Raw genomic sequence first — 15372 nt, 5'->3', positions numbered from 1 at the left:
TCTTTCGCTCTCCCCGTCGTCTGCCATCACCAGCATTACAGGCATTCGCTCTTTTATTACGCGAGTTGTTCTGTTAAGCGTTTATCTATTTTACTTTCACTTGCTCTCTTTACCTTGTTTAATTAAGACGTTGTTTTTCTTATGTATTTTGTTTTGTGGACACTTAATTTATTTCGTTGAAGTTCGGGCAGAGAACTGGAGACCAGCGGTGAGCAGCACGGCAATTACAGCATAGTATTATTTTAAAGGCAAGGTTCATTTAAGAGAGCGGGTCCGAGAGTGAGGGCTGACTACGGGGCGCCATTCCTTTTGTATTGTACAACTAATAATTTCCCGTCCTGGTTGGCTTCTTTGCATGTTATAGACTCCGGAGGTAGGGTCAAATTAGGGCTCTCCCCGGAGGTATTGCAGAAGTTAGTCGGGGCGGGACCACATTAGGCAGTATTTGTTTAGTCTGCCGTTGGCGCCACGTGTCGGGTATTCACTCTCGTGATTCTTAAGAGCCGTGCTGCCCACGCCCTGGTATGTAGTGTATTTGCTATTTATTTAAACTGAATCTCTGCCCGTTGTTTGCTTTTATATTTGTGTACGGCAGAAAGTCACTGCCTTATTTTTGTTAAGTGTATGTTTAAAGTTAATTAAGCTATTAAATTGTTGATTTGAGACCCAGTTCTCTTTAACTATATTCTTCTCTCTTTTTTTGTGTATTGGTTCAAGCCCTGCTAGCATAAGTCTTCTTTCCCTCCAGCTGCCTGATTTCCCACGCTACCGCTCGGCCGGGGTGCAAGGGCGTTACATGTGTCACAAAAATCTGCCCCTACGAAATATGGTGTAGATTTTGTATTCAATTTGATCCAGTTGAAAAATTGAAAAATGTAAGGAAACAATAATGATATTCCATTTTCGTTAGCCTTAAGTTTTCGCGGTCTACACTATCATCATACATCGTGCTTGTGATGTTAAATATACGGCAAGCAATTGGTATACAGCCTTTGTTAAAGGTATCAAATAATTCGAACATTTCGTGGAAATAACGTCTTCTACTCTCTCCATTTCTTTTCCCTCTCTTATTTAGTGTTTGTACTTTTGATACTCACCCAGCAAATTCGTACAAAGAACCAGTGGTTTATCAGGAGCGGGGAAGTGCATTGGGAAGTTTTAAAGTTCTACTACAAAATGTATTGTAAATGATGGAAACAATATCACCATTCCCCATTTACCAAAGTAAACAAGTTTGCTTAGATCTTTCTCCATAACGGATCTAAGACAAATTTGGTGACCCCCCTCCCCCTCCCAACTAAAATTTGAAATCGATACAGAGGGTAGATCAAGGGTGCACCAACGTACACCTTTTGCGGTTTCAATCCCCAGAAGAAATCAGGAGGCCCAATCATCTCCTCTCCACTGGCAGACAGATAATTTCAAAAAAATCACGAAGTATTCTTTCAATAGTAAGTATAAGCAGTTGAAAATCCTTCAATAATTTGATTAAACAGTTGCAAAATATAGCACCTTGTTGCATCTAGTCACCCTCTGTTTTTAATTAAATTCCCAAAGGTGATAAATGTCTGCTTAGATCCTTCTCTGGACGTCAACGTCTTATCCTCCCGCTACAAAAAAAAAAATATATATATATATATATATATATATATATATATATATATATGCTCGCCCGCTAGGTAAAAGCCTACATCGTATCATAAAACTGTAGCTCTCGGTTGGACTTTTCGGATAGTGACATAATTTTTGTTTTGTCCCTTCACACCACGAACACTGGCTATCTGCCTGCCATGCAAGACATTACCACATCCTAAGCGATGATGATTCTTGAACTTTACCAATTATACAAAGGCTTACACAGCCTATACAGGATCAATGCTTGTATGTTGCTAGACTTTGTGCAACTGAACCCAACCTTGTATTACCTTGAACTGTTTAGGCTGGTATTACATCATTTAACAAAAGGGGAAATTCGTAGCTTCGACAACACAATAGAAAAAGTTATATGCCAACATCTGCATACGTGCCTAGTTTAATGGTACTTTGGCAACTTAACAACTGTCGTATTATTGACAAAAGAAGGGATAAACTTATAGATACCAACGTATGCATACTTGCATATTTACTGTGTAAGATATCTTTACTTAACGGCCTAGAAACTAACTATATTTTCCAATATAAAATTGCATATTTTGCACACATAAATTTGTCTCTCTTCAATCGTGCTTTTCTATTACATCTTTAACCTTGTGCAGATTATTGTTTTGAGGAAGTTCATGATAAGCAGAAATAATTTCTAGCATAAACAAATCCGCACTTCCGAAAGATAACAGTGACGAATTAACGTAAGTAGATAGTAAAGTCTATACTCCAAATCTTTATGGTATCCAGATAAACGAGTGGTGTTAAATCACCGTTATTGAAGCATAACTGTGTTATTATGACAAACATCTGCGTATATGAAAATTCCCAACAATGTAAAAGCTAACTATTCTTCGTGTATACGTACCATTTCTTGGCTTGAATTGGGGGGGGGGGGGGTGAAAAAATCTTAGGAAATAGCCTTTGATACATTTTCTATTTCATTTGCAAAAGTCTAACTTGCGATCTGGCTCCTAGGTTAAATAAGAATAAACATATGCAGACCTTCCTTATTTATAGAATGCAAATCTCGATCTGTCCAGTCTGGCCAGGCGATGACGAAACTCGCCCTACACAGTTGTGGGAAATTACTATAGACAAATGTTGTATACAAGCTGGAAACCGGCATACCCCTAAAAATACTACCGTTCGTTAGCATACTGCTCCAGATAGAAGCCATTCCAATGGAACATAAGTATGTTTACCCATCAGTGCTATGGCCCTGCGGAATGGGTAATATATTACAAAGTGATTACGCAAGTTCTATTTCGGGTCCACCGCGGGATAAAGTCAATGAAACCATCATGGCTGAGGTACACCGACATCATTAAGGACAGTGTTCAGCCGTATTAGATATTCTACCATCATGCTGAAGTTCGTTGGCGCCCTCTGTTAAAATGAAGATATATTTGACAATGACTTCTGTAAATATGAAGTCATATTTTAACACCAAATAAGATTAGCCTATACTAACTTCAGTACAATATAGCAGATTTCATCTTTGTTTTCTTTAAATTATATACATAGTTTATTTATGGTTTTATCGCAGTTGAATAATCATACAATTTCTATCTTCATGAGGAAGAAATCCTCCCTCATGACAACACAAGCAAAATGGTGCATCATGAAGCTGAGCACTCCACTAGGGGGGGGGGGGGAGATGCGTCATATCTTAAATAATAAGTACCCAATTTTAAACATGTCAATAAAATAAAGTTATATTTCTGCAAAAAAATCAAGCAAATAAAATTACTAAGCTCGAAGGATAAACCTTTACAAAATGTGCTAAAATAAACAGACTGAACACCGTTATTTCATTATTTATATCACTAATGTAAACAAAAAATTGAGTTTGTTCTTAAATTAGTTCCTCATTAGCAACATACTTGATAAAAGACAGGCCGTTTCTGTACGATTTTGAAAACAATAACATATGAGGTTAACCATCTCGATTATTTGAAGTATATTGTAGGCTATATTTCCTCAATTGAAATCTCATATATTACGTCATTGTTTTGTGGGTATAGTGTACGATTAGGGAATACACGCAGATGTACATTTCACATAATATGTTAAACACATTATGATATTACAAAAAGACATGAGAATAATACAAATTTAAACTATCCCTTGATATATTGGAATTACCTTCTTTCAAAGTTTAGTATGACTATATTCAAATAATACTGAAGCATTTTATTAGAAGCTGAGCCTGAAAAATTAGAGGTTAAATGTTGAAATAGTCAGTGACATAATCAGAAACGACTTTGTTGTATTTTGAAAAGGGTGGGGAGAACATTGTTCCATAGACTCTCTTTCAGTACCTCATTATCTGCAAAGAATACAAAAAAAAACGTGACGGATACCAACTTTCTCTGCTATTGTTTTCCAGGCGGGCAAACCAGCTTACGTAGGGTCAGTCTAACTTAAAATAGGTCCATACTACGTGGATCTCGTACAACAGACATGTATACCCGGTAAACTGTATTTCGAATGCATTTTGATATAGAAAACACAACAGTACCAATCATGTAAGTTCAGGCATTTTCACCTTAATTCTGTTGAAGACGTTGTTGAGTAATGTTTCAAATGTTAACATAACACTTTATTTCAATTAGTCATGTATAGAGCGGGTTCTGGGTATATACGAAAAAAGGGTGAGATATATGTGACACATTTAGACTACACCTTATGCCAATAGTATAAGGTTTACACGCAATGTTATGTTAATAACTATTTATGAATTTCGATGTGTATGGTGTGTACGACTGTTATCTCTGGTTCTCTTTTTATAAGCTTTTACAATTGAAATAAAAACTCGACACACTTTTTTTTCTTAATACTTTGTTTATTGTAATTTTAGTGTTGCTTAGGTCTCGCAGTAGTCATTTGCAGTGATGAATGACTCACCAGTAGAGCAATGAATATTCTGTTGGTCTTTGCTCCGATTTTTAAAGTTGTCATTCACTTTCAAACAAGAAATTCTTTAGTGAATTTTGAATTTTAAGGTATAATGTTTTCTTAGGATGTTCTCCATAAAGACAATTCAACCAGGCTGCGTTTGGTCAGACAAATTTAACTTCTGAATTATTACGAAAAATGTTTCGTAAAATGCTCAGTTTACAGCTATACAGTATGGTGGACTTTGAAGGCTTTAGTATCAGTTGGAAGATTATAGCCTACAGCAGGTTTGCCAGTTTTGTGTAACACATTCTGTCAAATTTAGAAAATTCACCAGCCAAATCAAGGGATTAAAGGCAACAAATAAATTTTGCACTTGGGTAGGTATCCTAAATGTTGGTTATTTGAAGACACGTATGGTAATTTCCATAGTTTGAAACTTTGTGTGAGATCTCTTAACGTTTTCTCCAAATTCTCCCTGCCTAATGTTCCCCCTTTATTCTTTCTTTTCCTCCTTTTTTCATTAATTTTTAGGAGGTGGGCGACAGCCCCCATTAGCCTCCTGGCTTCGCGTTTGGATAAAGTCACTATATTTTTAGCTGATAACCCCGTGTGCTCTGTTCTCATACTGCAATGCATAAATGTATCGCTCACACTTTTTCCACAAAAGCCTATGTATTTCTTTATAATTGGATGTTTTTTTTCAGTAAAATTTTGCCGAATCAAATTTAGAAATTGGATAAACTTAAAAATTCATAAATGGTACAGCCTGAGTTTTTGACAAATGAGTTTAGTTTTGGCCTTTCAATTGTTTTGTCTGAAGTTCCAATGTTGTTTTGGACTATTTATTTATCCACAGTACAGTTTAAGCTATCTCATTGTCTATGATTTACTATAATGATGATTTAAATACATTTTTATATGACGGTCAGTTTCATCGACTGAGGCTCCAGCCACTACAAAACTGTTTTCCAGCGCCATGGTCCATGCTCTTTAATACATGAAATCTGTATGAGCGTATTCTAAAGACTCATCAGTCTGAGTTAGTTCACAAGGGCGATGTTGAAATTACGTAATATATCATTCTGCAGCCTCCGAGTAACAATATCAGAATAACTTCGGGCGGTCAATATAACTAACGATGGTAGTAAGTTATAAACATGCACATGGTATAACAAACATGGTTGCATGTTATCTCGTTGGGTAGCGTGTGTCACGAAAGGGATGGGGATGAGGGCCTCGTAGAGATAACAGAAGGCAAAATAATAGGATAATATTTAAAATCAAACGCAATTGGCTTGTATAAATTTGATAATTCCCGTCAATTACGGATGAACGTCAACTGCGAACTGGTTTAACTGAGCCTTAAATGCATTTTGTAACTTTCGATCAATATTTTTTGGCCACCGATGTCTTTGGGGGAGACATTTGACTGGAGGGGGAGCTCCCGAACCCCGCCCCCGCTGGTTACTGTACTTTAGGGATATAAACACAATGAACCAATTAAAGACACATATGATACTGTTCCATTTTGTGTATTCATATTCATTGCAATTGAGAGCTTAATTAGTTTAGATACTTATTGCAAATAAATAAATATTCAACATTGTGTCTGAAGATTAACGAATATTGACTGTTTTTCAATCTTTGACTCACATTTGACCAAAAAGTATTCCTTATTAAAATTTTCTTGAGAGGTTAAAATCTTCGAAGATGAAACATAATTTTTTTTTTTTTTTTCAGATACTACGAAGGGCTCGTTTCATCCAGTTGATTTGTGTTTCTCATAAAGAAAAATATCTATTCATTTTACTACTCATTTTTCCACAATGGTTTCGAGAGAAATCACATGACAGACTATCCGTCATTAACTCAAGAGGATGGTCGAATTTTCATTTCAACGAACTGGGGGCTGCAGAATACACTATAATGATAATAATAATAATTGTAAGAGAAGATCATTTCTCCGTCGCCACCATTGTAGACACCATTGAGGTTGTCACCCGTACAAACTGCCTTGCAGCTGCTGCTGTATTGGAAATAATAGCAATAGCTATAACTATAACAAGAGCACCAAGTATTCGAGTGCCACCAGCCGCTTTTGTGCTTCTCTGCGCAGTTGGAGGTATCGCATGCGTCATTGTCTCGGTCATGCGTGCTGAATTGTTTTCCTTTGTTATACGAGAGTTCATGACCTGTGTTGGAAAACAGCAAGAAACATCAGTGGTTAATACTTGATCATTAAACAATAGCGTAAGTATCCTGTTATATTGGACACTTTTGATGGGATATAAAATAAGTTTTACAGTATACTGAGAAGGGGGGGGGGTGAGGATTCACTTTGAAAGAGATTCAGAATACATTCATAATGGGATAATTCCGTGATCATTATAAATACTTTATAAGCTGATTTATTCATTATTGCTCTTTATTTTAATCAGGTTTACTTCTCAATGGAGTTGACCATTGATTTGAATTTAAATGGATGATGTTTAATATGAAAACTAGGCTTGTATATAGGAACTAATTGTCTAATGATATTAAATATTATGTTTAAATTAGTAAATATTGTGTTTGATTGTAAATGAGAACTAAATCCTAGGCTTTCCATTGACTAGTTTTTAGCTATTATTTTCTCATTGTAATTGTATCTTTGTCTAGGGTTGTCTCTGTCCTCACGGTGTGTGGCTCTTCTTGGTATAATTGTTTCACAGATCTTGTAAAAAAAATTATTCTGTTAGTAGTATGTGTTTACTGGAAACCTTTATTCTCTGTTAATAGTTCTATGAATATATATGGTCGTATTTCTCTTCCATGACATTTCCTGTTCTTAGACTGGTGCATGCTCATTCAGCATATATTCTCTTTCATCGGCTAGTCAGACTACTTTAATATGTTGTAATGATACCAGCGGTATCCAGCTGATACGATGATACGGTAAATATCTAACACTGTACTGTTCTTTAAAGTAACGGGTCCAGATGGGACGATACTTTTTTCGCAATTGTTCACATCACTGGCTCAAATCCCGTTCGGGACAAAACCTTCTTTGCTCTTCCAATATTACAACACCAAAACTGGCGAATGTAAGGATGGTTCATCACGTCAATTGCAACTAATTAAGATGGTTCAATATGCGTGGTATTATTTATTCATTTTTGTTCTGTTTCTATTTGTTTTTTGTTCTAATTAATGCGTGAATTTTATCATACATACCCAGAAATGGATCATCGACTTTTTACTAATCTCGTATATACAACCGTAGACACGGTGGTGTGGCTTGTGAAAGGTGTGGGGTGTTACACCAAACCATCTTTGTAAGGGTTTCTGATCCAGTGTACTTACAGCATACTTTGGAGTTATCATTTAACATCAAGATGTGTTGAAACCGTGACGAACATTATCTCATGAAGTTTATTGTGAACACACTAGTAACTTTAACTTGACCTATTTTCCAAGATAAGGCGCAAATATCACACATGCAACAAACCTGTATTTCCACTGTGAGTCCCCAGTTTATTCATTCTGTACTTGCTGCTTTCAGACTCGACTTGAAATTCTGTATACTCAGCATATTTAGCCGATCCACTAGAAGTAGTGATGTCAAAACGAAGCTTGTAGTTTCTTTGGTTAGTCAAGTAATGAAGCTTTTCATTTCCTAGCCATAAGTTCCTGCTGTCACCAAACCCGTCTTTGTACGCAGCCCAGTTTTGATCAAAGCTAGAAGATCCATCGTTACGACGTTGAAACACCTGGAAGGTTAGCGGGTAAGAATAATGAAAGAAATAAAATAATGGGAGTCGTTGAAGCATGCTAACAGACACAGTTAATTTAAGAATACCCCACAACTATATATCTAGAGAATAATATTTCAGTCTGATAAACTTAAGACATTTCTTAGCGTTGTTTTTTTTTTCTTAAGAGGAGGTTAATTTTAAGGATTATCACCATTTTCATTTACTCAAGTATATTTAATATACTGAATCAACACTAAGGAATATAAACGTGCAACCAAACCGAAAACATGAACTCGTACTTTCATAACCGTTTACAATAGACTAATACATATATGAAAAACACGGAAACATACTTGAAACATTCATAGAGTTTCAATGAAGACTTACGGTCCATCCTCCGCCGTTTTCCATTTTACAATGTACGTCGAATGGTAAACCAGGCCACCCAGTAGGCATGATTGTATATATGCCATCTTGCCTTTGTCCAGCGTCATAAACATCCTGACAGTCTGTATACAAGGATTCACAAGTTTCACCGTCACCTTCATATCCCTCATCACAATAACACTGTCGTATTTCATTCCTGACATCACAAACAGCATCGGTACTGCATCTGTAGTCTTCACAGATCAGTCGGTTATTATTACAAGTACACTTTTGTGTGCAGTAATCGTTAACATACGTTTCTCCATTCTAGAATTAAATTGATAAACATATAAACAAATAGTATTTATTATACATTTGATTTTTCTTTCTGATACTCGGTGTGATCACAACGACATTTAGCCTAAGTTTCGTTTCTGTTTCGTTTGCATAGTCACGTGATATTGAAATCAGTCATATATATACTCACTGGTATAACCAAGTTGGCCTCTGCCACAAAACAACCGCATTCACTCGCACTGATGCAGTCACTCCCTTGCATCAAGAAACCAGCTGGACAGGTGCAACCCTCACTACCCAAACAGTCACTGTTACAACCAGATTGTCCTTTGGGATCTTCACATGTTGCTTGGCAAGTACATGTTTCGTAGATCATGTTCGTAGGACATGTAGAGAGCAATGTAGCTGTCAGTTGGTAAGATCAAGAAAATACATGCAATTTTGACAAGAATATTTGCGAATACCTCTGCCATGAAAAACGATCGTTTCTTAATTATACCGTTAAATAGTAAAATAAGAAGGAATAACATTAATTTGAAAGATTATGCAGTTTGTAGAAAACGACTTAGATGTATATGTGTGAAGAGGAATTGTCTATGGAACAGGTTATCATTGATCAGGGGTAACATATCGTCTGTAAACCTTTGAAACCTACTGCTGGTAAAAAGCGCTATATTAAACAAGGAATATCATTATTATAATTATTATTATTATTATTAAAGTTATGGTTGTATTATTATTAACGTTTCGATTTTCCTTTTGTACAAAGTTTTTTACTTACGTGCATTACTTTCGAGTGGTCCAATATGTGTAACCTTATATTGCCCCCATTCATCAGTGATACGAAAACCTTTGTATGTTGTATAAAAAGAGGCTCCATTAGATAATTCTATATCCACACGAAGTTCGTAGTCTGCTTGGTTCGTCAAATATGATAACTTTTCATTGCCGAGCCAAAACTCAGTTGAGAGGAAACCAAATCCATCTTGATACTGTGACCAACTCCTATTGAAATTAACAGCTCCGCTTTCGCGGCGTTGTATGACCTATAACAGAAGAAAAACAGATTGAGTACACTATCACGACTTAAAACACTCTCTCCATTGTACTCGAGTAGGAAATTGGACAATTAGTGTTATCCATTTATGTAAATATTAAGAAAGATCGTCTCCGAAAAGAATATCTATTTCCCAATTTCGACGTTGCTGAGTGAAGGATGCGACTTATTTATTACCCCTACACATTTTCAAGTCATAATACCTACATGCTAACGAAAGGCTTTATCAAGTTTGAAATATAACTTCAACATTTTTATTTAGACGTACCGTCCAGTCTCCTCCACCAACGTTGTTGTTGCGGTACACCTCAAATGGATCTTCAAATCCATCTGGCTTGATAAGGTATACTCCGCTAGAGTTGGACGTAGCACATTGACTTTGAACGTCTCGGCAGTCCTTTGGATATTCAGAACGTTGATAAAAGAAGTAATGGGCCACTGTAATAAAGAGATAAAATCATTAAAAACTTATATAATATGCATGCTTTGTGTTCAATTTGTAACAAAACCTTGTCATCGTATACATTACTCGACCGTTAAAGAAAATCCTGCAAGAAATCGGCAATTCTCTGTGATTTTAGGAGATAACTTAAACCGCAACAGGAAAGATGGAACTTGAAAAGTAACATGAAAACCTAACATCAAAATTGGTACATATACCATTTCCTGTGTTAGAATACGTTGCATTCCTTCCTCTCCCTCTCTGTCCTATTCCCTAACCCTTTTTTGCTTTATTATATTTTTCGGTGGGTGGGGTCAATATTATTTACATTATAAAACATTTGTCACAAAATTTCTTGTCTTGTTCACGGTATTAGAGGTTGTAATTTTCGCATTGTTATAAGTCATCGAAAGTAACATACTAAATGCTGTCTCACACAGATACGGTCAATATTACAGAAACAGAAACAGAAAGTTATCTTGGAAATAACAAAAGTCATTTATTATCGGTAAGTATTTTTTTATATATGTAGATGGAATGAAAAACAAAGCAGTTAATGTGAAATATCTTACTTTGAGTGTCCTCTGCAGTTGAAGGTAAACTTCTCCGATGAATACTCTTTTAATGAGAAGAAGAGTCATCAAAAATATATGTCAAAATGAGATGTTTATTTATTGTAACTGTTTGTAAAGAACGTGTGGCTTTTTTGCAATCTCATTTATCTTATAATCATGAGCAGGCAAATTAAGAATGTTGGAAAACACAATTTTATAATGATTAATAATCTAAATGATTGCTCACAAACATTCTTGCCTATGTCAGGATGTTTGATAACTTCATCCATTACAGCGATACAATTATTAAATTTTAATTTTGAAATGTGTACCCAACTTGATGAAATGAGTATAAAAACTATCAGAATTGACTGGAAATATATCCCATACACAATTCTTTTTTTGGGGGGGGGGGTGGGTGTGGAGGTGAGTGGAGGTGTGTGACTAAACATTGGCTAGAATTTAAACTCAATCTATTTGTGTAGTATTCTTGTTTTCTTAATTGCACCAGAAATTGCAAATATATTAGCTATACATTCAAGGAAAACAGATGAAAATAGAATATATTTTTTCGCAAAACTATGTAAGCGATAAAAACTTAATAGAAAATAATTTCGAATTTTACTTTCTTACATTAACGCAAATGTGGGCAAAATATGTTTGTGAACATTAATTTTTATATTAACAGTCATTCCAGCATATAATTAAGATCGAGATTTGTCTGTATTTTGTCTATAGAAGTAGTAACTTCGGTGTATGAAGAAAACATGACAAATAATCTTTAAATGATGAATTCACTACATGGCAATGTGGACAACGTCCCAACATTTATGAACCGGTATATTTTACAATGAAAGTTTTTGTTATCATAATTGTATCGTTTCATTTTGTTTGCATGAAATGAAATAAAGCAATGCTTTTTGTATTGATACATATCCTCAAATTGACATACAAAAGTAAAACCTCTGACACCTTTTACGCAGATATCGTCCACGGTATAGCGTTGTCAGGGGTGATAAATTAACGACGATTGCAATTAAGAAAGTCATGTTTTTGAAGACTAAAGACGTGACTTGGAGTTAAATGATAATTTGAGCCTATATCGTTTATAAAATATTTGTCAGTGTTTTCTAGCGTGGTAAAACATATCAAATACTTCAATGAATAAAGTTTACCACGTGTGTTAACGTGTAAAACGAACACAAAGAACATGCTATGTCTTTGGAAATGGAACTGAGTATATGAAAGAAAATTAAGAGTTGTATACACCGTATATTGTACTTATTACTTAAGACCTTTCTTACACAGTGAAAGTACACTATTGGTTGACGTTGAAATACGGAACGGTATGAAATGCACCAATTGCATGCAATAGGTTTACATGAGATATTGGCCGATGCAAATACAAAAAATTATGCTTTAAATTGCAAATATACCAAGGCGTTAAAAAATAACACATGTGCAAGTACCTGGCAATATCCGATACTGGTTTATCTGTGTTACAACGCGAGTTAACCTTACATTACACAAACAGTAAAACGAATTAAGGATGCAATTGTTGTAAACGTCATAATGCGAAATCGTCGACAACAGTCTTTATAGTATAGTTCCCATGCAGATACTTGTCAAATTACAAGAGTATCAAAATATTGTATTTAAGGGTCTTATTGTCAACTAATTGCTCGATAGTTTAAGGGACATAAACTCTATAATTGTGCATTAATCTTCAAAATCATGGAAGCGCGGTAGTTGGAACTTCTAAGTACTTTTTAAGACAACGAGAAGGACGAATTTGAACGAGATAAACATAGACACAAAGATATTACAGTATTAATTTTAAATAACAATAATTTCAAAGTTCTGACAATTGTACAAGGTAATAAGGTATAGACTAAAGTATATTATTGCAAGAGATTTGAAGCCAGTGAAGCTTACCCGTGCAGTATTGCATGGAACTAATTGCTAACAATTCAGTGAGGCAAAAAATGCATTGGTGTTTATATATTTTTCAAAGATATACCAATGCCTACTAAGAAATATATCAAATAAAACTAATTTGGAATATATTAGTAAATTATAGTAGATAATTTTGAAAACATTTGTTCTTTCTACATTAAACTTAAGTAATCTTAATCCGAAAATAAACTCGGTTTCGTTAAATTACGTTAGTGGACATACAAGGACAAAGAGGACGAATTTGAATTATACAATTTATCATAAAGGGTTATTTGTTATTTCTAAGTTATCACCGTAGTTATTTGCGAAGTAACTATGTGAAAGTCTATGATTGTACAATGGCACACAACGTTATTATTTTACAGTTCCGTCTGTAATATTGAAACAACTTTGTTCATTCTTTGAGTATCATATTAATATATTGACCATAAGTTCTTATTTTTTAACGCTCAGCAATAATTAAAAACATATATGACAAAGAGAAAAAAAAAATGGAATGATCAAGAATTTTTACCTATCTTCTCAATTATACAATAGATTTTTAAAATATTTAACTTTGACTTTTGTTCATGCGTAACGGCAAAGGCGCCTACTTTGACAAGAAGTGGAGTGATTTTATGTAACAGAAAGCGGACTGCAATTATAATGATTATTATTAATATTATATATTTTTAACTAGAATTAAAAAAGTTCAAGCTAAAGGTTTTTTTTAATTTTTTTATTCGAGTACGATTAATCTATACTGTTTTTTTTCAATACTTAGCGTACTAATGTAGTCAAATCGATTTGTAAAGAGACAGTTATCCGTATCTAGTTAGGAAATATAGAGACTTGATGATGGTTAATGAGATTTAGTGTAACATCAAAGTTACGTTGTAACATCAAAATTTCTAAAATAGCTAGGATATAACTGTTCAAATGTCTTAAAATAACTTTCACAAATGTTTATGTTATTCTGAAATTGTTAATGGTTATGTTCTAAGCCATTACGTAAAACATACGATTCTAGTTTTAAGCGTTAGTGTTATATTGCACAAATCAGCGACGAGTGTTTAAATAGATACATTTAGGGATACATAAGCGATAACGTGCGATATTATTTGAAAATATGAGAGAACGTTTCTCAAGGCAAAACCTCAAGGTAAAATTTCAAATGTAGCTAAGCCGAAAATATAATTTGTTATGCAATTTTTTTATGATAAGTTGCAGTGCAAATTTTACAACAAAAACACACTTCTGTAGGCTGCTGAAGATAGATTATTATTTTGGAAAGAAGGAATTTATTGAAGAAGAATTGTAACTCGCCAAAAAAATGATATCAGTCGCAATATTCAAACGGCAGCTTCTAAAAAAAAAGAATGTTGCATTAAAAATTGTAAAACAGGCTATCAAGTAATAAAACTTTTCTGAATTTTAGTGGGAATTTATATAATCCAGCAAGCAAGAAAGAAACACGTTAAAACATGCTACCCAGGTTTAAATGGTAACATCTAACAAACAAGAAAGAAACGTGATTTATAAGAATGAAGAACAGAAACTGAAAAACGTTTAACTCACCGTTTCTTCCGAGGACGTAAAGGCGATGGTTGTTGTGCACAAGAATGTTAATAGTGCTCGAACAGCCACGGAAAGCTCCATATTTATGAATGTCTCGCTATAATACGAATGACAACTCAAATGAAATGTATCTCCAGAGGTAAGAAATTTCCTCGATGTTCTGAAAACAACGGATGACATGAAGTGTATTTATAAAGTTGTAAAATAATGCTGTCTCGCAGCCAGATCGCATTGTACTTATACGTCGTCACACCGTCTTTCAGTTGTAAACAGATAAGGATTCCAAGGCACCCATCCCATATGATGACCTTCAGTCGGTCCAGAAAGACTGCTACATGTTACGTCACGTTGCGGAAATATTTACACATTGTACGAGAATTTGCCATCTACAGTTTTGTAGATGTGTTTATTTAATGCAAGGATGCGGGTTAACTATAACAAGATTATTCTCATTTGTTTGAATGAAACACTTAACCGTACGACTTTATGCGTCACAGAAATCTGCCTCCATGAAATATGTAGATTTTGTATTTAATTTGATCCTAGAACAGTTGAAAAATGTAAGGAAACAATAATGATATTACATTTTCGTTAGACTTTAGTTTCCGCGGTCTATACTATCATCATATGCAACGTGCTTGTAATGTTAAAAAGGGAAGTGCTTTGGGTAGTTTTGAAGTTCTACTACAAAATGTATTGTAGATGATGGAAATAATATCATAATTTCCCCATTTACCAAAGTAAACATGTTTGCTAAGATCTTTCCCCATAACGGATGTAAGCCAAATTTGGTGACCCCCCCCTCCCCAACTAAAATTTGAAATCGATACAGAGGGTAAATCAAGGGTGCAACAACGTACATAT

At 34.7% G+C, this 15372-nt stretch overlaps 1 protein-coding gene across 1 annotated transcript; it reads right to left on the bottom strand.

Annotated features, from left to right (window-relative positions):
- Nucleotides 1-6061: 6061 nt before the first annotated feature.
- Nucleotides 6062-14622, bottom strand: LOC139972925 (uncharacterized). The gene is made up of 8 exons (XM_071979237.1): nt 14509-14622; nt 11014-11059; nt 10268-10437; nt 9724-9988; nt 9133-9347; nt 8667-8972; nt 8033-8294; nt 6062-6737 (listed from the first exon to the last, which is right to left on the bottom strand). The coding sequence occupies exons 1-8, from the start codon at nt 14587-14589 to the stop codon at nt 6415-6417; spliced, it is 1668 nt and encodes a 555-aa protein (XP_071835338.1). The 5' UTR covers nt 14590-14622; the 3' UTR covers nt 6062-6414.
- Nucleotides 14623-15372: the final 750 nt, after the last annotated feature.

Source organism: Apostichopus japonicus, chromosome 9 (genome assembly GCF_037975245.1).
Source record: "Apostichopus japonicus isolate 1M-3 chromosome 9, ASM3797524v1, whole genome shotgun sequence".
Taxonomy (NCBI): Eukaryota; Metazoa; Echinodermata; class Holothuroidea; order Aspidochirotida; family Stichopodidae; genus Apostichopus; species Apostichopus japonicus.
This window is presented reverse-complemented; position numbering and strand designations above follow the sequence as displayed.

Coding starts and splice junctions, on each gene's coding strand:
- LOC139972925 (XM_071979237.1), bottom strand. CDS start 14,589: ATGGAGCTTTCCGTGGCTGTTCGAGCACTATTAACATTCTTGTGCACA. Junction 9,348..9,723: donor ACCACTCGAAAGTAATGCAC/GTAAGTAAAAAA, acceptor ACCAACTGACAG/CTACATTGCTCTCTACATGT. Junction 8,295..8,666: donor AAAACGGCGGAGGATGGACC/GTAAGTCTTCAT, acceptor CTAACCTTCCAG/GTGTTTCAACGTCGTAACGA.